Source organism: Epargyreus clarus, unplaced genomic scaffold, assembly GCF_041222505.1.
Source record: "Epargyreus clarus isolate Ecla_fem2 unplaced genomic scaffold, WU_Ecla_fem_2.2 ptg000015l, whole genome shotgun sequence".
Lineage (NCBI taxonomy): Eukaryota > Metazoa > Arthropoda > Insecta > Lepidoptera > Hesperiidae > Epargyreus > Epargyreus clarus.
In genome coordinates this window covers 16962787-16987056 of record NW_027332223.1, presented here as the reverse complement: position 1 = coordinate 16987056, position 24270 = coordinate 16962787, and the positions used below count along the sequence as shown (strand labels likewise).

The following is a 24270-nucleotide window of genomic DNA, read 5'->3' as shown; positions in this document are numbered from 1 at the left end:
ATTAGAAACGTATTCTGGTTACAGTTCAACAATTGTAATTATTTAAGGATTGAATAGGATCTTAATCAACGTAAGCAATAATCAACATATGCAATGATTTTGAATTATCAGAACGTTGAGATGAATATACAGGGTAGCGCAAAATTAATCACCCTATTTTGTTTCTGAATAACTTTTGTACTGAATAAAAAAAAGTGATTTTGAGTAATAAAAATCTCTCCCAGGACCTGTAACTTTTTTTTGCCATATAGAAAATATGATATCTGTCAAGTGTCTTCCACCAGCGATGACACAAATTTTCCCGATTTTCGACGACTTTCCTTAAGATTTCCGCCGATTAAGAGCTGCGATTTGCTAAGGCTTGTTGCTGTTTTTGAGTCATTACATCCACTTAAAGTCACTGGATGAAAGGATGAAATCTATAGGCTTCGTATTTCTCCATAATGTTTTCAAAGGTATATGAATAACATATTCCCAGCTTGCCTATAATGGTGACCGAACACCGTAACCAATTTTTAGGAGGAATCCTATGCCTATAGTGAGACGGTAATGTTTTTTAAGGATCAATTAACATTGACGATGATAATGACGGTGATGTAGTTGACTCACATTTGACCCTGAAGTGTAGCTCGTTGGAGACGGTCTCGCCCTCGGCGTTGAGCGCGGAGCAGGCGTAGCGGCCGCTGCTGTGGCGCGTCACCTTCTGCAGCACGAGACTCTGGTTGCTGTGGAACACGCGCGCGCTGGCGTTGTGCGCGAGCGGTCGGTCCTGTGGACAAGTGGCACATTCACAAGCGATCAAAGTGTTGTTCCTTTTAAGCGTGTTTTGCGCATTGAAATGCGCTGGTTATATATTTTCATAGATTCATCCATTCTGATATACGAGTAAAGTGTACGTTAGTTTCAGGCGGTAATATTAAAGGAACATTTTGTTATGTTTGTTTTTTCAAACATTTGAATGACATTCTGAGTGATATGTAATTTCGGTAGACGTCACCCTTGGCTTTGGGTAGCTAGGCCTTAGTTATACGCGTTAGTTATCGTTGATTCTTTGACAATTATATTGTAACGATATATTCATAAATTATACAATTTTCCTATGCTATGAATTGTTATTATTGATCTTAGCTAGTAATTTTGCTTAGTTTATTCAAGTTAAACCTAGTTTAAAGGGCCAATTTATTAAAAAAAACATAGCAGTAGATATATTAATAACCATAATAACTTTTTCCAATAAATCAGTTTTCAATTTTTAACGTGTAATTATGTACTCGTCAGTTTTTAGCTAAACGTAAATTAAGATTTAAAGATATAGATATCTCAAGTCTATACAATAGGATGCGACAAATGTGTATCAAAACAATATAGGATCAGCTCAGTGACCGAAATAATTTTCGATCAAAAAGCGCGTTGAGTGAGCGAAAACATTTAAAGAATAAACAACTTTGAAGGAAATCGCAATAATTTAGCATTTCGCTTTGTACTGGCGCTGCTCGCAGAAACCGGGAACGATAAAGGATATGGAGAGAAAGGGGAGTGGGAAAAGAAAATTAAACATCGCATTTGGGATTTAATGACGATCACTTGTAGATTGTATGGGGCCCGCGGCGCCACTTGGAAACACACAAAGCCAAATTTGTTTCTCCTTTTACCACACATTAATAGACGTTTGAAATGTTTCAAGGAATACAACTGACAATGAGTAGGTAACTTTAATGCAACTTCTGTTTTTAAACGAGTCTTTTATTTAAATTTTGAATCCTAAAAATATTTATGCAAGATAATTGAAGTTGAACCATAAATAACGTATTTACAGAAGCAAATTATTACATTTGATAATATGAATGTATCTACCTACTGAACCTATGCATGCGCTGATCTTAAATCGGAAAGAAATTACGTAGGTTCATGACACACTGTCCCTACTAGAATAGGGCTACGGTATCCCCTGCCTGTCTTAAGATGCGACTAAAAGGGGCTTCCGGGGTTGCGGGCGGCAAAAGTGGGAGCTGGAACCGTCCATCGAGCAACCCTGGGACGGGCGGCGGTGTGTATGGCCGCATACCATCATAACTAGCAGGTGTGGGGGATGAGGGTAAACTGTTCCTCAAGGGCAGAGCTCGATTGCGCTCGGAGGACTTGGAGGGCTCGGCGGTTGTGTTCTATCGGAGATACTGAGTAGTTACTGAGAAAAATACAACATGTAGTGCAATTCGTTTACCTACTCCGTAAGTTGAAAATGGTTGTTTATGTAGGTACATACGCAACGTACACAAGTATATCTTGTACGACGATACCTAGGGGCCAAGTGAAGGACGACGCTATGTTCAGAATGGGTCAGTGATTTGCGCCAATCATCGGATGGTGCCAGTTAATAGGTTGCGCAGTTCAGATAGTAATTACTTTGCGGTAACCCAGATACAAGGCCACTTCAGATCGAGCCAAGCCAAGCCTGAAGGGAATATCGGAATCTCTAATCCTATTAATACTAGTGCAGTATCGTGTTATTTTAATATAAAGCTAGATGTATCATATGAAAAACAATATACGTACTTCTAATAACCGCTCAACAGGTGGGACTGATGATTGATTTTTACTTTAAAGTAATGTTAAAGCTTTTTTCAGTTATTGTCCAAAATATTTGTCATAAGTGGTCACGCTACACGGATTTATTGCATCAGGATATTTGTACGAGAAAATAAATGTGACTGTCTTGTTTTGAGCGGTAACGTTTTAAGAATATTATGTTACTTAAGATACTTGTACAATACTACGTAATAAAAGTATGTGAAATTATTTGTTTATTTTACAACGCAACATTGTTAAATATTATTGCTACATCGTTACGTTGAAATGAAAAGGGATAATGAAAAAGCCCGAAAAACAAAAAAGTAGGTATTCTAAATAATGTTTCAAAACGTCCTGTTCCGTAAAGGGGACGTTTTACTAGAATATGATTATATATACAAAGGGCTCTATTAACTGTGCCGCGTTACAAAAGGCGCCACTCCCGCGGACAAAGCGCCTCGTTGTGCTGCAAAGGACTGATTATTTCTTGTTTCTAACAAAAGGATTTCTAATTATTAGAGTAGATAAGTGAGTCTGAAGATTTACAGGAGTTCACTGCAGGTAATAGTCCGACGGGGAATTCTCTGTTATAGATACGAAGCGTTAAACGGCGTTTAAAACCCGCTCCCGGAGATACCCTATTAGCAACGGCCATTTTATTCGCCTCTGTTTTATTGGCATTACGGCAACATTGTAGGTAAGCGAGCGTTTGCATACGTCGGAAGATTTATACATTCGATAAAATTATTGTGCTCGTAACAATAAATCAGCGTGCGATCTGCACTCAGCTCGCCGGATTTTATTTGTCATTTCGGCGTTGCCGAATCAATATCCATAAAATATGTCTTTTATAAAATCGTTTGCACTCGAATAACGATCATAATAGAGTAAATTTATAGGCAACATGAACAACGTTCAAAATTTTAAAGTTTAGTCGATGGTGGCTGATTTGTGACATTGTAAGGTCGCTTGGATTATCAAATTAGTTTGGCTATTTTTGTATCACGCATTGATTTCGGACTTTAATTAGTAGGCTGTATTTGCTCCAACATTCAACTGACGAATCATCCAGAATAATCATAAGCGCTAAAATTATGCTAACGAGGTTGGCCGACTTGTCATAGCTAAAATTGATGAGCTGGAAAACAAAGGGACGAAATGAAACGCGTACACAAAATTTAGTTAGCATTGTCCCGGATAATTACGTGGGATGGAGGAGATAATGTACATCGAGTCTTAATTCGGGACATTGTGTGCGGTCCGGCAGGTGGCGCACAATGCGACCGCGCACGACGCAAAATTTCATTTCTCCTAATGAAGTCGCTGAACGGGGCGCAAACAAAAACGTACTGACTGAAGATTCCCTTGTTTCGGTGAAATAAAAAGAGACATTTTTAAAGCTGCGTGAAACTGGAGGAAAGCTTTGTATGAATGGAAATACGAAATTTTCACTTTCACGAACGTCAGCCGCAGCCGCCGCTGATCGCTCATCTAAAAATGCTTACATTATGACGTCATTTTATAGCTCCGTTTGCTCTTCGGTTGACTCCTGGTTGCTGGAGGAGATGGAAATTGTTATTTTTAAATTCTAAAGATATGGTCCAAAAAGCTTTGTGGCAGCTTCCTGATAAAATTTTTGATGCTATTCTGTTTCAAGCGAAGTTGTCTACGCTTGTCTAGCTAGACAAGTGTGTACTAGATACACGCCCAGCTGGGCGTGTGTACTTCGGTGAAAACATTCGTTGTTACGGATAAGTTAACGCTCCTTGAGTGTTAAGTTAGTGGATTTCAAAAGAGAACACCCTAAAGACTTTATAACTGAGCACACAGAGATAAAAAGTCGGACTGCGATCGTAAATTTGAAGAAGGGAGGTTTGCAAACATGAAAAATTACCATTGGGCTAATAAATCCAATCTTGGAGAGAACATTATAACTTCCGTCCAGTATTTTTCGGGAGGCGCCAAATTCTCTCTCAATCAGAGAGAAAAACCGGGCGTATATCATGTCGGCGTGACGTGGGGGAGTTAGCGGCTATAATTCATTTCGTGTATTATCTCACCCACATCGGAATGTCCTCGAGCGAGTCGCGAACAACCTGAGCCCGCGACATTCGGGCCATGTTTAATGCGCGTAAAATTACGTGCTTATAATTTATTCGTTGGAAATATGACTGGGTAAGACACGACCGTGTTTGTCGTTCGTTTCGTGTGTGGAAAATTTCATTCGAAATTACATTACCTGTTTCAGGAGTGAGTTTGTTCAGACTAATTTGAAGGTTGTTTAAGCCCGGTTTGGCGGAGGACGCTTCTGATTCACCCTTTTCACTTCTCATTAGAAATTTATTCAATCGTTATTTACTTTTAGCCGGTATCGAGAGTCAAAGAATATTACTTCGTTACCGTTTTTTTATTAACTGTTCTATTACTACATTTAAGTATATTTTACTCATTTGAAATGTATGGTGTACTATATTATGTATTATTCTCAGAAAGCGAACGGCGAAGTACTGGGGCATTTGTAACGAACATCAATATAGTATTGAACTAAGAACTTTATTTGAGTAGGTTAATGTGATAATACAACATTTGTGTATCTAAATAAATGTAAGTAAATCTAACTATTTCAAAATAATGCAGTATTTGTGTAAAAAATTTGTTGCACTCATTGATGTCTTGATGAAGACTGACAATTAATTAAGATACATACTACATACGTTTAATTAATTAGTACAAAGGCAAATTACAGTGTAACGTAGTATGTACTTTACAAAAGAACTTCATCTTTGTGGGATAAGGCCTCGAACAGCACATTAAAGACATCGAAGGCAAATATTCATCGCATCAGTCTGGAGAAGCTTCTCGAAGTAATTAGAGAATTCAGCTCGCAGTGCTTTGATTAGGGCTTTTACAGTGGAGCAAATACGGGGTTACTTTGGAGGGTGTTTCCGTAATGAATGCTATTAATTATTTAAGAACGCTACACCCTGTCGCGATCCGTTTCTGGTTGTATTGATGGGACAGGTTAATGAGAATGGGGTAAATAGGGGTGGAGCGGTGGGGTTATTGCTCATAAACCGACGCAACATGTGCGTCTGGAATAAATTAAATTAACCAACAACCATGTTGTTTGGGCGTTTGACCGGGAAGATGATAAGAAATATGATTTTTATAATAGTACAATTTTCATAAAGTTAGTTTAGCCTATTTCTTTTACTTTTACCTGAAACTAATCAGAAAATAGTAAGCGAAAGTTTTATCAAAATATTTCGAATACCTTCTAATTTTGGATCCTTTGAGAACGTTAAAAATAAACATTCTTGAACCTTAAAATACAACGAGATTTATTGAGTCTCAGTATTTAAATTTATCATTAGGTTGACCTTAATTTAAATAATTTGAATATTGGATACTTCAGTTTTATTAGTAAAAGATAATTTAGAACTTAGAAAGTTTATAAAACGAACTTTAAATATCAAAGTGTTGATGAAACCACCTACCGTACATATGAGTGGTTTTAAATACAGACAATACGCGTTGGCCCGTATTAGCGCCTGAACGATGAAGCATGCGTCTAATTGTGAGAAGAGATCGTGCCCATCGGTGTGACATAAAAAGGGTTGCAATCATTTTATAGCATTTTGTGTGTTAACGTAAAAGATTGATTAATTAAACAAGTTAGTGTAATTTCGGAAGTTGTTTATTCCAATGTTAGGCGAACGCGTTTTATTTGTAAAAACGTATTATTCTAGCAGACACTTACTCGTTAAAAAGGTCCGATGCTCGGTCGGCTACGCTAATTGTTTGGGATATCGCGAAACGCGACCCTTTGTGTTTTCTCGTTTACCCCTTTTTTAATGAGACCCTTCGCATAAACGGCAGCACTGGTCGGTGCTCTACGTCCCATTTCGGGCATGTAAACAGATCTCCATCGACGCCCGTATCGGTCGATTTTCACGACACGAACGGAAACGCTACGAAATCTTGATCGCGGAATCAATCCAGCATGAAAGGAGTGCGAGTGATTCAATCAGGGGTGTCCATTATGAACGGGACGAGTTTCATCGGAGCACAATCTCGCGAATGATCACAGGAGGCCGCGGGGGACCGGCCCGCCGCCCAAACACCTCAGGAAAATAGCTGCCATTAACGAATAAAGAGAGAGAATTTTCCACCTGATAACGTCTGCTTATGTTCTCGGAGAGATATTCACGTCTGTCTATTAATGGATTCAATATGCGCAGTTCCCGGCGTCTCTTCTGGAAACAAAGGCAGCTCGTGTGCTCGCAAGAGAATCATTTTTACGGCAGCTCTGCGAGAAATAGCAAACGACGTCTCGGCTATAATCAGACAGATGGACATAATTGCGTTGTCCCATTAGGGAGGCGTAATCATAAATATATTCAGAGGGTCGTCCGTCGCCCGCCGAGGGTAGGAATATGTTACACTTCAACACATTAGTGACACGTGTCGATGCGGCTCATTGTGTTCTGTTGTCTCATGTCTACCTACTTAGCTATTACCCTGTTTCGGCGGCTGCCGGTTCTTTGTTCGGAGGCGTTCGCTTGTTTACGTATTTCAGCTTGAACAAACATGTCAATGATAGTTAATAAAATATTGAGTCTCTTTAAAAATATATGTAAATTAAAAGAAATATCCCTTAAATATTATACAAACAAAACATTACGTTTCACTTTCACTTGGTATCACTTGGATAACATGACTGGCACATAGCAGTTTCACCCGCGGCTTTAATCAGAAACTTGGTTGAGAGATGAGTATTTGAGTGGCAGAGCAAGGGTATTAAACACGGGTGAAAAATAGGAGCGCTCGACTCGAGGGTTGTACGGCGAGATGTGACGCCACTTCGCACCTGCCGCGCCGCGCCTCTGTAATTTGTTTTGACATGAAAACTACACTATCTTCATTTGATTAATATCTTTGAATCATTGTTTTGTATTTTGGTAAGTTATAAATCAGTTGTGCAAAACGTTATAAAATGTATTACATTCATTCATTGGGACTAAAATTTTAAAGAAGACACTGTAATTGAAAAATTGTCCCTTTCTTAATAAACAACGACAAAGAACGTCTTATCATAGTTACGATCTTTTGTTACGTGACGAAATAGAAACCAGTATCACGATACATTGAATTCCTCCCCGACCAATACCGACGAGAAATAGTTGATTTTACAAATCGAAATAGTGTTCAGCAGAGCGTGTCTATCGCGCTGCTGAGTTGACATTCAACGGACATAACTTTCATATCCATTGCGAGGAACAATTTATTTCCGAGCACGATTGCGCTAGTTCCAAATGAAACGCAGCACAAGTTGTGCAGCCGTAATACCAGTGGCACTGGACGGATTTCAAGACATTAGAGGCGTCGGCGCGGTTCCCGATCGGCACAAGTTTAACTCTGCAAATCCGCCCGAGCCCGCGATCCTTTTGTTCGCTTCTGCGGATTTCATCATTTCTATATTAGAGCGAGCCATTGATCTATAAATATAAAGATCCGCCACAAGCGGGCAAAACTTGAAACATACAAAATACGGCAAGTGGTGTAAAACGACTCCAGCCAAGTCCAGTCGCTCTCGCGCGGCGTAGTAATACACACGAATGTCACGGAACACGTTGAACGTCATTATTTTGAATTTAAAGCCACAAAATGCCTTCTTGTGCAATGCGTAAATGCAAAAATTATGCTCGAAAAAGAAACAAACTTCATGGAATCACCTATCACACGTAAATGAAGAGAAATTATTAAATTTCGTTTATTTTTCGTGTTCGATCCGCCATGATTACGTGAGTAACCAGAAAGAGACAAAGTATGTTTTTGTCAATGAAAGTGATAAAGACGCAAAATGCATGGTCATAGATCAACAAAACAGAAGTGACATTTTATTGAATCTGACGATGTTCATATGTCGTATGTTATAGTTTAAGATCCCACTGCTTAATTTTTATATTAGTGTGTTTTTAGTCAAAATATAACATTTTATGGTTTATTTTAATAAAATAAAATCGATATATGGGAAATTCTGTATCCTAATCTTTAAATTTCCTTCGATACCTGTGGTAAATAATAAAAAATATTACCATAAAATTTATATAGGATAGTATACGGTATTTTAAAATTTCTTTAATTGAATAAATATTTCAATCATTAAGGTCGTATTTCTTCCTTAACCTAAACATAATTTAATAAATAATCTTTGTATAGCCAGAAATTAATCCTCAAAAAGACCACGGTAAAATTAGAATCTTATATATAAAATTCTCATGTCACAATGTTAGTTACTGTACCTACTCCTGCGTAACGGCTTTACTGATTTTCACCAAAATTTATATGCATATTCAGTAAGTCTGAGAATTAGCTACTATCTATTTTTCATATCTCTTAAGTGATAAGGGTTGTTCACCCTTAACATTTTTTTATTTATATGGCAACACAATGTTTGCTGGGTCAGCTAGTACATTTATAAAATTTACACAACTTTGCAATTAATGGTCGTGTGTAAAATAAAACTGATAATAATAAACATAGATTAGTAAAGATATTTCGCCGCCTTGAAATTGAAATAAGCCACAAACGGCTTAATAGTAAGTTCTTTTTTTGAATTCTTGACAAATAAAAACATTTTTAGAGAAAATATACGAATAAATAACTAATACTGCGTAATTTACATAATAAATAAATAATTATTTCAAATATTTTAGAGACATTTTAGCACGGAGACGTGGCAAAACTTTTTTACAGAACTTTTTGAACCTGACGATAAAGCAGACGTGCTACCTGATGGAAAGTAGTCAACGTCGCCTATGGACATTTGCAACACCAGAGGAGTCGCCAATGCATCGCCGGCTTTGAAGGAGAGCTCTTTTTGCACCTTTTTTGAAGAGCCCCATGTCATAGCGCTCCGGGAATACCTCAGAAGGAAGTTCATTCCACATTTTGCACGTCCGTGGCAAGAACGTCCGCGCAAATCGAACCGTGGAGGACCGCCACGAGTCCAGTTGGTGTGGATGGAACTTCATCCTTCGGCGAGTGGTGCGATGGAGGAACGGTGATGTAGGCACCAGGTCAAATAGTTCCTGGGAACACTCACCATTGTAAAGCCGGTAGAACACGCAGAGGGAACCTATGTCCCTCCGTAAACTTAAAGGTTCTAGCCGATCGGAAATCCTCGGATCGTTGACGATTCGTACTGCGCGTTTCTGTACGGAGTCAAGTGGGTTAAGTTGGTATTGGGGTGCTCCTGCCCAGAGATGCGAGCAGTACTCCATGTGGGGTCTCACTTGCGCCTTATAAAGCAGAAGGAGTTGCCCCGCAGTGAAGTACCGCTTCGCTCTGTTCAGAACGCCCAGCTTCCTTGATGCCAACTTCGCCTTAACGTCCAAATGACCCCGGTATTGCACATCACACGATATGTCAACTCCTAGGATCCCTATACTTTTATCAATGGTGAGTGGAATTCCCTGGAACCGTGGCGCTATGACGAATGGGGTTTTTTTAGCGGTGAACGCGCAGACTTGCGTCTTCGTGGGGTTGAACTCAACAAGGTTAAGTCGACCCCATGTCGAGACCTGCTCCAGAGAGTTCTCGATTTCAGACACAAGTCGGATTCTGCTTTCCTCCACGAGAGTCCGAGAGGTGTTTGCACGGCCTGTGTACACAGCATCTCCCGTACTATCATCCGCATAGCAATGAATGCTGCTAGATTTTTGCAACATGTCATTGATATGCAGAATGAATAGCGTGGGAGAGAGGACAGAGCCCTGGGGCACGCCAGCATTAACAGGCTTCGTGTCTGAGCAGCACCCGTCAACTACGACTTTGATTTGCCGCTCAGACAGAAAACTGGCTGTCCATGTGCACAACCTCTCGGGAAGACCGTAAGATGGAAGCTTCGCGAGAAGGGCCCTATGCCAGACCCGGTCAAAGGCCTTTGCGATATCCAGGCTAACCGCCAACGCCTCACCATTACTCTCAACGGCTTGCGCCCATCGGTGTGTGAGGTACACCAGAAGATCACCAGCTGAACGGCCCTTGCGGAAACCATATTGGTGATCGCTGATCAGCTGGCGATCCTCGAGGTACCTCAGAAGCTGGGTATTAACCACACGCTCCATTACCTTTGAGAGCAAGGAGGTTATCGCAATAGGCCTGTAATTAGCCGGGTCACTGCGGTCACCCTTTTTAGGAATCGGGTGAACGAGGGCTACCTTCCACGAAGACGGTACTTCACCTGTGGTATAGGAAAGCGAGAATAAACGCGTTAAGATGGGAGTCAACTCGGGAGCACACGTCCTCAGCACCACTGCGGGGATTTCGTCCGGCCCACTCGACTTCTTGACATCAAGGGACAATAGAGCTCGCCTGACAGCTTTCTGCGTAAAGCGTATATCAGGCATAGAACCCTCACACCGCGGGATGGTAGGCGGTGTGGCCCCCTTGTCATCAAGAGTCGAGTTTGAGGCAAAGAGGTTGCCCAGAAGATCGGCTTTCCCCTTTGCCGTGTGGGCCAGAGAATCGTCTGATTTCCGCAGGGGCGGTAGTGAGGAGTGACAGAAATTACCCACGACAGCTTTGGCCAGCGACCAGAAGGCTCGACTCCCGGAGGGGTAACCAAGTAGTCGCTCGCCAATTCTGCCAATGTGCCTAGACTTCGCCTTGGCCATATACTTCTTTACTGAACGGGAGGCAGCGTTAAGTGCGGTTCGTAACTCGGGGGTCTTCGGATCCTTGCACGCGTGTGCTGATGCCCAGGCTTGGTAGGCCTCTTGCTTATGACGTGAAGCCTTAGCGCAAGGCCCATCAAACCAGGGCTGACTCCGCCCACCGACGGACACGACAGAGTTTGGAATGAAGCATTCCATACCCTGCCGTATGACGTCGGCCACAGAGTCAGCGCACGTGCTAGGATCACCCGAGACGAAGCATAGCTGCCTCCACGGGTACGAGGCCAGGAATTCCCGGAGCCCGTCCCAATCTGCTGACCTGTAGTGCCAAACTTGTCGCTTCCCCGGTGGTCGAGCCCCCGTGGGACGCGACAAGGGCACAGAAGAACTTACCAAGCAATGGTCAGAAGATCCAAGAGGAGCCTTGACCATCACTTGGTAGTCATCAGGATAGTTGGTTAACAGAAGATCCAGCAAAGACGCAGTATGGGTCTCAATATCAGGTACCCTAGTATGACCGGGTACGACCTGGGAGAGCCCATATGCCAAGGAGAAGTCATACGCAGTTCTTCCGGCGAAGTCCGTGATTCGGGAGCCTAGCCATTCAATATGGTGGGCATTGAAGTCACCCAGAATGACCAACTCCGCCGAAGGGCACTGCTGCAGCATTTTGTCAGTCCCCCACTGGACGTGCTCGAATAGTCGAGTTGTCTCAACATCTCCGCTGTAGGACCTATAAAGGCACGCGTAGACGCGGGTCTGCCCCCCAATATCCACGCGCACCCACAACAAGGATAGGTCCTTGTCTTCGAGGCAGCTGAGACGGCGGCAGCAGATATCATCCCGAACATACACACATACCCCGGCTCGACGCCTGAAGGCATGTTCTAAACTGTAGCCGGGGTAATTTAAATACGATGTTTCGCCCGAGGGCGATATCTGCGTCTCCGTCAAAAAGAGAAAAGCCGGCTTTGCCGTCTCAAGGTGGTGATGGACGGCATCCAGATTGGAATGGAGCCCCCTGATGTTGCACATGTCCACAGTAAGTGTGGAGGAGGTCGCCGCTGAGTAAACGTTTCCCTTATTATTCTGCCTTTTCATTCTGGTGGTATAAGAAAAAGAGGAGGAATTTGAAAGGACTTGCGATGCTCCTTCGACGCCTCTCGGGACAAGGTGCGGATCCCGTAGCGCCGTGCTCACAGTGGTAATGTGGGATGCTGGCGCGGGGGACGGAAGGGCCCCCGGTCCCCCCCGTGCACGACTACCCGGCTCCACTCCGGTCTCTTACTCCGGCAGGGTAATCGTGCAACGGGATTTTTCGCCGGTTGGCGGGACAGCCTCCCGGGCCAGAGGTTTACGGTGTTACCCGGGTTCGGGTCCCCAACTAACCGGCGGGCGGCCAGCGGAAAACCGTTTCACCGGGTCTCCCTGGCCCCCGCGCCAATACACCACGCCTCCGAGAGCAACGACGCCTAGAAGGACCCACCGGACCAGAAAGGTACGCCGTCGGAAGCACCACAGAGGATGGGAAGGGAGGATAGGGGATGAACTGGCTCCCAGGCGCACTACCGAAACACGAAGAGTCGTTATTAGCGGTAGACTTCGGCCTGAGGGTGGTAGCTAGCCAGGCAGATCTCACGAAGAGATCTTACCACCAAGCGGGACACCTTTGGGAATTACGCCAGGCAGTGTCAGATCCAGCAACCAGTGGGACCGTCGCAGTAAGATGTTAAATGCCCGAGTAGACGCTGCTGCCCATCTACCCGGTAAAAACCCTTAGTCGCCTTCTACGACACCCACGGGCAGGTATGGGGTGGTCTATTCGCCGCCGGAGCCACACGGCACAAAAGAACTATTTCAATTCTCAAAACTGGGTACATTTTCTTGTTAGGAGTGAGTAATATTTACTAATCTATGATAATAAATATAAACTATTTTTAAATCATATATTTTAAACCAGTCGATACATCTGTATAGATACATTCTTTCAAATTATATTTTTATTTAATAATTATTTATTTAGTTAAACTGTACTATAACATTTCTACGTAAACGACGTACTAAAACTATTATCGACAGTTTTGGACATTTTTTACCTTCTGTTCCATTATTTCATTGTCTTTGACAAGCATGCGGATCAATGGGATAGCCACCATACGTCCCGTTTTTAACGGGACAGTCCCTTTTTCCGATGCTTCGTGCCGTTGTCTCCGAAATGAACCGTTGCCATTGTCAATTAAGTAACAGTATATAGTATAATTATGAAAAAAAACATGGGGTGCTCCATTTACCAGTTTTGTAAAAAGCGCCCCACATTTTTTCCACAATTATACTATTTACTGTTCCTTAAATGATTCATAGATTGAAAATTATTTTCTACTTTTTAGTTAATTTTATCATAAAAGCGTGTTTTTTAGTATTTAACTATATTTTTTCAAGTAAAAAGTATTTGACTTAAAAAAATCGATGTCCCGTTTTGACTGAAGTAATCATTGGTCACTATATTCCATGGTCAATATTTACGTTTGCGTAGACTTGAAACGCAAGGTCAAACACTAGTTGTCTTTTTTTATCACATTGTTCTAATAGCTCTGTCCCTTATAGAACATTTGTCTATGTAGTAAAGGTAAGTAAAATAAAAAACGTGCATGTGTGCTATCAAAGCAGTTTCGCTCAAGTTTTCTCTTAAGTTAGCGGGCGTATAACGTGTCTAGTATAAAATGTCATTGGAGCGAGCCAACTTCCAGCACCGAGGCCTGTCCAGTATAAAAGCATTGAAATCGACTAACTGATAATCAATATTCCCTTTGTTTTTTCTCCTCCGCCTCTCGACGTCCGCTGGAGCAGAAGTGAATTGAAATGATGATTTCACAAAAAATATCGTTTCATTCAACGAATACCGGCTTTTGATGTCTACACTTTGTATAATAATTATTTACATCATACTTTACAAGATTTTGTATTATGTTTTATTCAAAATATGATCGAGTTGAGTCCGTCATCCTAATTTATTCCATCCATTAAACTATCTGAAGTTCTGTGTGCTTTACTGAATCGATCCACTTCGGATCCGTTGGACATTAATTCATTAATTAGCATTAGGGAGCTCCTCCCAGCGGATGGACCTCGCCATCTTTCAAAGGCAGTAAAATATGATTTTGCATTAACAAGGGCCGCAAGGCAGATGCCCGCTGAGCGGCGTAAGTCGGCTCGACCGCCACTGAATAATTGTTGAGATTACAATATATACAATTTTGCTTAAATTTAAGACGGCGATCGTGAATTTATGCCCCGTCTTATTATTTTGACGTCTCATTCGTGGATAGTTAATATTAGGAGCGCGGGCGACGCGCTCGCGACCGCCATCACCACCTAATTAATGACTGTAATTTGCCACGTCTGAGATTCGTTGGGCTCGACCAACAAAAAGAACATTCATAATCATGATTCTGAATTTGAGTGGAATCCCGATAGCGGTCGCCGAACTGCTCGTATGAAAAATTGTTCCGGGCTAAACTTATTTGACACACAGAATTAGATTTTGTGCAAAATTCTTCGTTAAATTTTATTTTAGCGAATATGTTATATAAAGGACGGATTAGTTAATCCGTCAGGATTTACAATCTAACTCTAGTGGTATTACATATGAAACTAGATGTAACCTGCGACTTCATCTGTCTAGTTTATAGACACATAAATTACTACCAGCATTATATAAGAAACACGACGCATTTTCTTTCAAAGGTCGCTCTTTCTATTCTAATTGCATATATAATCAATTCTAATATCAATTCAAAATCTTTAAAAATGGTCAATTAAATTAAAAAATAGCGTTCTAAAAAATATATAACAACACTTTATGTCGACGGGCGCCATTTTCAATTGTCTTTACATAACCCAACCAGTGGAAGATCAAAATGTTTTCAGTGACACCTCATTTGTGGAAATATTATAAGTAGTTTAATAGTTATGAGGAAACAGATACATACACATATATATATATACTAAGGCAAAATCATAACCCTGCTTCGCCGTAGGCGGAAAACAATACATAACAAACAAACAAAGAATAGGGTTTCCCGTGAGATGATTTTTGAGGGAGAAGACGACACCTCTCGTTCACTCCGATTGAAGCAATAGGCGCATTCCGCTGCCGGAATGTTAATAAGCGAAGTACCCTCCCGCGCACAATTTAATAATATCGTGACCGAGAGGAGAACTTCTTGAGAAAAAAAATCCTTTTTTAATCTAATATTAAATCTCTGTGTTTGTAATTTGTACATGTATAATAGTTTAAGCGACTTTCACTCGTTTTACCCTCACTGGCTCACGCCAGCGTTGTTTCTATATTAATTATTTAGATATTTATCTACCTCAGAATCGAGCCTGTAACACTTGTCACTTTGGATTTGTAACCGTTGCGCTACGTTTACTTCAAAAATTATCACTTTATTATCAAAATAACATTAAAAATAACAAAAAGTGCCTCCAGATTTGTTTATAACAAGACGTCGTGCTCTTGCCTCTAGTAATGGGGAATGTTCTCACAAGGAACGTAAATGAGCACGTGATGCTTACACCTTCGGGATTAAAAATACCTTTGTTGACGAGAGATCGGGCTCAATTCCACCTCTTATTATAATAATCAATTAGTTATAGAGTATTCAGTATATCTTAAGGTACCTGGCTACCGCCCACGGACATCTGTTATTACCCCAGATAAGATTAGATTCCTACCGAAGGTTGGTCTGACGGTTACGCGATCGCGCTGTGTTAGCAGTTGTGTTTCTTATTTAATCCTTCAATAGAAAACACAGATGTGTCCCTTTGATGGTGAGTGATCACTGACCATCAGGAGATCCAACAGTTTCATAAAAAGAAAAGAAATTGTTAAATCCTTACACAACATAACACTATTCAAACAAGTAATTAATTAAAAAAATAAAAAAAACCCGACTGCACTATAAAAGCTGAAGTAGAATTTCCAAAAACGGTGAAATAGGCGTTTTATTATTTTTATCCAGAAAGCCAAATACGGTTTAATTTTTCGGATGGGGATAAATAGGTGTGTCCTTGTTCCTATCCAGAAAGCCAAATATTAAATTTTGTAGCAGTTGCTTCAAAATTAAAGGATTTAAAAAAAACTGTTTTCCCCTATTTTACCCTCTTAGGGGTAGAATTTCCGAAAGGCCTTTCTTAGTACTTATTTACGCTATATAGCGAACCTTTGTGCAAAAGGAGAATGCCCATTCTTGGTACTGATTTTTCTCATGCGTCAAAATGAAAGTAATATTTAAGTTATTTTTTGATTTTTTTACATAATTTGCCGATCAGAAAAAAATCTTTGAACAGGAGATTCCATTTAAGATAAAATAAGACGAAATGTTGATTGTTGTTCTTAAAAATTAAAATGGCGGAATTTTATACTCGGAATTCAATAAGATCTATTAGTGTTTTGACAAATGATTTTTCTCATGCATCAAAATGAAAGTAATATTAAAATTATTTTTTGACTTTTTTACACAGTTTGTCGAGCAGAATAGTTTCTTTTAACAAGGGGGTTCCATTTAAGATAAAATAAGACGAAATGTTGATTGTTGTTCTTAAAAATTAAAATGGCGGTATTTTATACTCGGAATTCATTATTTTAGGTTTTTAGGATTATTTTAGGTTTTTTAACCTACTACCTTTAAAAGTAAATGGAATATGTTAATCGAACTACATTATAGGTACCTACTATCAGTTAAAACCGATCATCAATCTATCGTCGGATATTTTCGATTTTGAGGTTATGTAACATTTCGGTAAATAACTTCAGAACCCGGGTGCTGATCAAAAAAATAATTATTTGTGGTAGTATTTGGTTAATTATACATCGTCCACAACAAGTTTCAATTTGATGCAACTCTGGACGGCGGTCCATACTTTGATGGGCATTGTCCTTTCAGAACTCTAAGTTGAGTTAAAAATTGAAAAAGTAATTTAGTTAGTCAGTCAGTCAGTCGCCTTGCTGTTTTATATATATATATATATATATATAACTATATATATATATGTGTGTGTAAAGAAAAAGGTTTATTTTAATTTATTCTTTTTCTCTATGAACTTTTTTTCTATTGTCTATTTATTTGTGACGTTTAATTCAATGTCACATAAATTTAAATAGAAAAATGTTTTAGTGGAATAAAAAACGTTAAATGTCGTTTCTCTATTTAACAGGTTTGTTTATTTATCTATTCATTTATATCATTTTAATTATATTATTGTACATAGAATGTAGATTAATAGAATAAAATCTCTATTTTACAGAACAACAACATTCGTTTTTTTCCACAAGAAAGATCACTACTATATATATAAATATGTTTTTATAATCCCCGTTTAATTTCCTTTCATTTGATTCCCTATTCGATACCGATACCTGGTTAGCTTTCTTTTTACCCGACTGCCAAGGAAGGGTTATGTTTTTCGCGCGTATCTTGTATGTTTGTCTTTCTTTATTTGATCCGATCTAAAAAACGGCTGGATGAATTTCAACAGTTAAGGTGTCATTATATGTATCTCAATGACCCGAGTGTCCTTAGATAGGTGTTAGTAAAAAAAAAAAAACAAAATGGCGGATTTTTGGCGCGAAATAGTAACACATTTAAAAAAAAAGTTACCCGAACATATCGAGTAGGGTATCAAATGAAAGGAAGTTAAACGGAGATTATAAAAAAATATTTGTATATATATAAAACAGCAAGGTGACTGACTGACTGACTAACTAAATGACTTTTTCATTTTTCAAAAATCAACGTACACCCTAAACCAAGGACCTTACAATTCTGAAATCTTGCACATAGGTTCTATATATAGCGTGAATAAGTACTAAGAAAGGTCTTTTGGAAATTCTACCCTCAAGAGGGTAAAATAGGGGAAAACAGTTTTTTTTAAATGCTTTAATTTTGAAGCAACTACTATAAAATTTTGTATTTGGCTTTCTGAATAGGAACAAGGACACACTTAGTTATCCCCCTCCGAAAAATCAACCCCGTAGAGGGTAAAATAAGGGTTAAAAGTTCATTTGAACAATCGTCAATTTTGAAGCAAACACTATGAAATTTTGTATCAGGCTTGTTGGATAAAAATAATGAAATTCTACCTGTAATGAGGTAAAATAATGACCGAAACTTTGATATACTGAATTTATATATTTCATAGACCGTAAATGGTGGATTTTTTCGCGAAATAGCAACACGTTTTAAAAAAAGTTAACCAAACCTATCGAGTAGGGTGTCAAAATAAAGGAAATTAAGAGGAAATTACTCGTATATATAAATATATATATATGTATATATAAATTATATATATTTTATATATAAAATTCTCGCGTTAGTTACCGTACTCCTCCGAAACGGCTTCACCGATTTTCACCAAATATTATATACATATTCAGTAGGTCTGAGAATAAGCCACTACCTATTTTTTTTACCCCTAAGTGATAAGGGTTGTTCACCCTTAACTTTTTTATTTATATGGCAACACAACGTTTGCCGGGTCAGCTAGTACATATATATTCATATATACACATCGATGACTGTCTGACTAAATGAGTGAGTTGCTGTGCCAGAGATCAACGCAAAGGGAAACCGCTGAACTTAAGCGTGCTGGAATTTTACACATAGGTTCTTTATACAGCGTAAATGAACACTACGAGGATAAAATAGGATAATATTACATATTTGAACATCTTTTGTTTTTGAAGTAGACACCTACTATGAAACTTTGTATTTGGCTTTCTGGATAAAAATAATGAAATGCCTATTTTACTGCTTTTGGAAATTCTACTTCAGACTTTTTGTTGCAGTCGGGTTTTTGATTTTTTAAATTAATTACTTGTTAAATGTGTTATTATTTCGCGCCAAAAATCCGCCATTTTATTTATTTTTTTCTAACACCTATCTAAGGACACTCGGGTCATTGAGACGTATATAATAACACCTTAACTGTCAAAATTCATCCAGCCGTTTGTTAGATCCGATCAAAGAACGAAAGACAAACATACAAGATACGCGCGAAAAACATAACCCTTCCTTGGCAGTCGGGTAAAAAAGAAAATAACCTTCGTATTATTTATTCAAAAAAGAAAAAAGATTACAATCCAAAGTGTGTTAATTGTAAGTAAGACTGGCGGTCTGCGCACACAATTGCCAGCGAGCTGTCACCGGCGATATGAGCCCGGCTTGTTTGCAAACTAATGAAATGGAAATTGCCCTCGCATTATTAACTTCGCAATATATTTTATTTACTTCCCCTGTATTAATATTGTTTGTTAGTATTTGTTCAACATTTGACATTAAGACGTTCAGCTCGACGTTCTCATTATTAGGATTCGGTGAAAACAAATTTACTAGCGGCTATGTGCTTTGGCTTAATTGCATTTTTTATATCTTGCAGATAAGAATTATATGTCTTTCAGATATTTTTTATATCTTTCAGGCTTCCTTTCATGCAATCTAAAACCATTATCCACATTAATTTGGGTTCCAAAATATGTAAAGGTATGAATTTCTGCCTTCAAAGTAAATAGTTATTTTTTGTAAGTGGTTACACATAGTATAAACTACAGTGCGAACTCTACCAACCCATACTTGACGTTGGAATAAGGCCTACATTTGGCTTGATCTGATAGGAAAGCAGTGTTCAATGTTTGGATGGACTTTACCCATAATTTTGGTCAGTAATCGTCGTCATCACCGTCAATCCACCACCACTACTACTACTACTACTACTGTTTGAAAAAATCGGATATGCTTGGGATTCCATTTTGGACTGCCTGATTAAAAGATCGAGATTCCACCACTACGCTATCAGTGCTGACGGCAGCGATAATCCTGTTAAATTTATAATACACCATTCTCGAGGTTGTCATTGAATAGAATCTACATTCTGCTAATAGTGCGTGTGTAACTGAATCGAAATGCGCAATTAACGTAACTGGCGGACGTGACACTGGCCGCGCCGCGAGACTAAACACGTGTGGGACTTATCTCATATCCTCAGGTAATGTCTGCCTGTTTACATGAGCAGTGACATGGTGCTCAGAACTGGATTAGCAGTCACTACATTGTAGGTGATAGAAGCCTTGGCGGTTCGACTCCGGCAACACCACCACACCTATTTAAGCGTTGTTGTGTTCCGTTTTGAATGTTGTGGTAAGGGAAACATACTTATCCAAGATGTCCTAATGTAGAACGCAGGGTTAGCAATGCATTTGTGGACGACTCCAGGTTGGAGTCTATCTGAAGTTTATTACAGATTTTTTTTATATTATATAGGAGTAACAGACGAGCATGCAGTCACCTGATAATAAGTCACGGCTACTGCCGTCTACTGCCCTGCAGGATTAGATATTCCTACGTGAAGTCAGCCACAGATGCGCTGCTACTCCTGAGGACTAAGCTGGAATGCCTCGGAAAAATATGTCTTACCACACCCATCAAACCGGAACACAGCAGCGCCTAACACTGCTGTTATAAGGTAGAAATAGGTGTGGCGGTGATGCCGCCGGAGTCGAACCACAAAGGGTTTTATCACCTTCAATCCACACGCACACATATCTTGGGCGGCAGTAGCCAGTTACCATCAGGTGGACTGCATGCTTGTTTACTACTTCAATATTTTATATATAAAAAAATCAGGTGGATTACAACAAAAAAGTGTGTGTATTTGTTTAATCTACTTTGATAATCTCACACAAACTATTCAAATATAAATCATATCCACGAAACGCTAGAGTAGACAGGCTTACATTACGTTAACTTTAGCGTACTCTAAAAACTATACTCATCCAACTATTATTTGTATAAAGTTGGACGACACAATATGAGTGGATTTACAGTAGCGTTGTTAGAGCAGTCGCGAGCGCCGGTAGTTGGGTTTAGTTGTTATAAACTTTTCAATAATGACACTCGCTGCGTTATTAAGCGCTGGGGCAGCTGTATGCACCTTTTTGACCAACTTACTTTGCGTAATTCGCACTGCTTTATTCTGAGTAAGGAATTTGACTGGATTGCTATTCTAGGGTTTATTTGTACTGTCCGAGGTGAAACTGGTGGTAGTTTTCTTTGAGTAATAAAAGTTATTACTCATAGTCGATTCAGCTTCTATTCCATAGTGACGGGAGTTAAGAGGAAGGACTTACATTTTCATTTATATATTGAAATTTCCATTAAACAAAGTATTATGTTTCATGTAATCTTATAATATATCTTTACCCTCTGTTTATTGTGCATAAGAATACTTAGTAAAGGATTTGTGCTTGAGTTTTTATAAAAATGATATTCGCATAAAATAACGCGTATTACATCTGACATGAAGAGCAATAAAGCAAATAACGCGACCCGACGGCCGGGGAAATGATTCATTATAATGTAATAACCTCTTTTGGGACTCGCATCATTGTCGGCGAGTAACGAGAGGCCAGGTAACGTGGAAATGCTTATTCTAAAGGCGATAGGGTTCAGCGTTAAATTAACAATATTCCAAATAATTAAAACCCTTGAAACTACATAAAATACCAATTATATTGTTTTTATATAACCTATATCAATGAATTTTTTTGTAAGTCAATAACCACTTTTAACAATAAATCTATTTCGAATGTAAACTCAAGATTCTTTTTAGGAACCTTTAATGAAATAAAAAAAATACGGAACCCAATATTTTTTCCTGTTTGCATATTCGTTTATCTATCTTTTCGCATGTTATAGACATTTTAATATGGGTACTATATAGAAAGTGGACAGTAGGTACGTTCTATTATGTCCTTATAGTCTCGGGAGGAGAATAGGGCAACGGTATCCTCTGCCTGTCATAACAGCTCGAACGTCCCAGGTAGTGATCACACACGAAGGGGTCGTGAGCGTAAATGCTCGTCTACCCAGACTCTATTGGACTCTCCAATAGAGCCGCTTGGATGAATCCGATTATGCTCCGTTGCAAATCCCCAATTACTCCTCGTCAAAGTAAAGACACTCCATAAATGTAAGAAACCAAAGAAAAACGAGTACAGTATGGTTCATCGACGACTTTGCTCGTCTATCGCTTGCCCACTGTCAGTGTGCGTTCTCGGTAATGTAATATAATAACCTCTTTTTGCATGAGTACGGGATCTCGAGGGGCTCGTGGAACAAAAAGCCAAATAAGCCCCCATTATACGTGTAACGAGGTTGGTCTATTTAAACAAAGATTATGTACGAGATGAGCAAATACAGATGCCGGGAAGAATATCTCTGTCCAGCACCGCCTAGACACTGGGCGCTGAGCGCGACATGGGAATGTAATTTATCTGGCGTAAGCACTTATGAGTACTTTATAATTAATCTGGGTTATTCTGTACATTATTATAAATAATAGATTAAGTGTATAATAATTATTATTTCAAGAAATTTAAGCATTACCAATCCAGCAGCGTAGATACTTTTCTGTAAGTACCTAAATTCTCCAATATTACCGTATGTGGTTCATACAATGACCTCTTTCTAAAGCGAGCAAGAAATTAATAGCAATAAAAGTCTTATATCCTATATTAGGGGTTATTTTTTTATAACGATCCTGCATGTGCATGATTTAGTAATGTTATTCAACAAAAATGATTTTTTTTTAAATAAAATTCAAATATTACTACAGTTTATGAAGTGTTCCGTTTATTTTGGAATATACATGATTTTACAATTAAACACTACGATTACTTTCAACTACAGAAATATTATAAAATAAAAACGCAACTATTATATATTATATTTGTCTCCTAAAATTTAGAAAAATCCAATGATACCTCATAATTATGTTAAAATTCATCAAGCTGTTTGGGATGCAAGGCATGCCAAGGAATTACCCGTACTTTCATACATATGGAAGGTAGTAGAACCCTTTGTGGTTCGACTCCGGCAGCACCACCGCCACACCTATTTCTGCCTCATAACAGCAGTGTTAAGAGCTGCTGTGTTCCGGTTTGAAGGGTGTGGTAAGGTAGATATACTTTTCCGAGGCGTTCCAGCTTAGTTCTCAGGGGTAGCGGCGCATCTGTGGCGGACCTCAGGTAGGAATATCTTATCCTATCTGGGGTTGATTACAGATGTGCATGGGCGGCAGGAGCCACTTACCATCAGGTGGACTACATGCTCATCTGCTACTGCTATAGTATAAAAAATGTGGGTCTGTTCAAAAAACATTACCCTCCGCAGTTGAATAATATGTATTTATTTAGGGATTATCGAAATGTTTTCAGTTTGGAACATTAAAAGTATCGATTGGGGCATAACCAATAAATTGCCCTATCGTCTATTTAAATAATAATAGAGTTTTAGCATTACTGTTACTTTTTGTGGGTATATGACAGCGGTTGCCGGCGACCGCGCCGCCCGCCCGATGCCAGCTGCGAGCTACTCTAATTATTTGATTTATCGAGAGCAGTTTATCGACTAATCCTTTTTGCGTAGCCCATTAGTCGGCGCTATGATGGAATAGTTTTGTTTGGCACTTTGTGGGTTTTGGTTTTGTGGGAAATTTATGGATTGATACAATATTTATAATTATGTTTAGTGTTTCATTACGTTTGTTTACTTTTGTGTAATAACTAAACTGAATACTTTATGTATCTATCTGTAAGCTCTCTTTTGCAAAGATTATGTGAACTGAATGAGTATGAAATACATAGTGTTAAAATTTCTTAACATACTATACTGTAAGGGATGATTAAGTTTTAACGTTTAATTTGAAAAAAGAAAACGAAAAAATATTACTAATACTTTTTAATTTGTTTATATAATTGGCATGAGTACATCTACTATCTTTCTCACTTTAAGAGGAGACCCATACCCAGTAGTGGGTTAACGACGACGACAATCGAATAAACACTAAACTAACATATGTTGCGTGAGATTATCAATAGTTGGCGGATATTTGCTTTTTGTTAGAATATATTATTATGTAGTGTGTTGTGGGTAGTCTGGCGCATCAGGGGCGAGCGCGGGCC

The 24270-nt window shown here is 39.2% G+C and overlaps 1 protein-coding gene across 1 annotated transcript in view; it reads right to left on the bottom strand.

Moving 5' to 3' along the window:
* Positions 1 to 24270, bottom strand: part of side-II (sidestep II transmembrane protein) — a 544775-nt gene that overhangs the window by 82680 nt on the left and 437825 nt on the right. The window contains exon 10 of the mRNA XM_073081158.1: positions 610 to 769. Within this exon, the coding sequence (XP_072937259.1) occupies positions 610 to 769 (160 nt within the window). The remainder of the gene's footprint in view (positions 1 to 609; positions 770 to 24270) is intronic.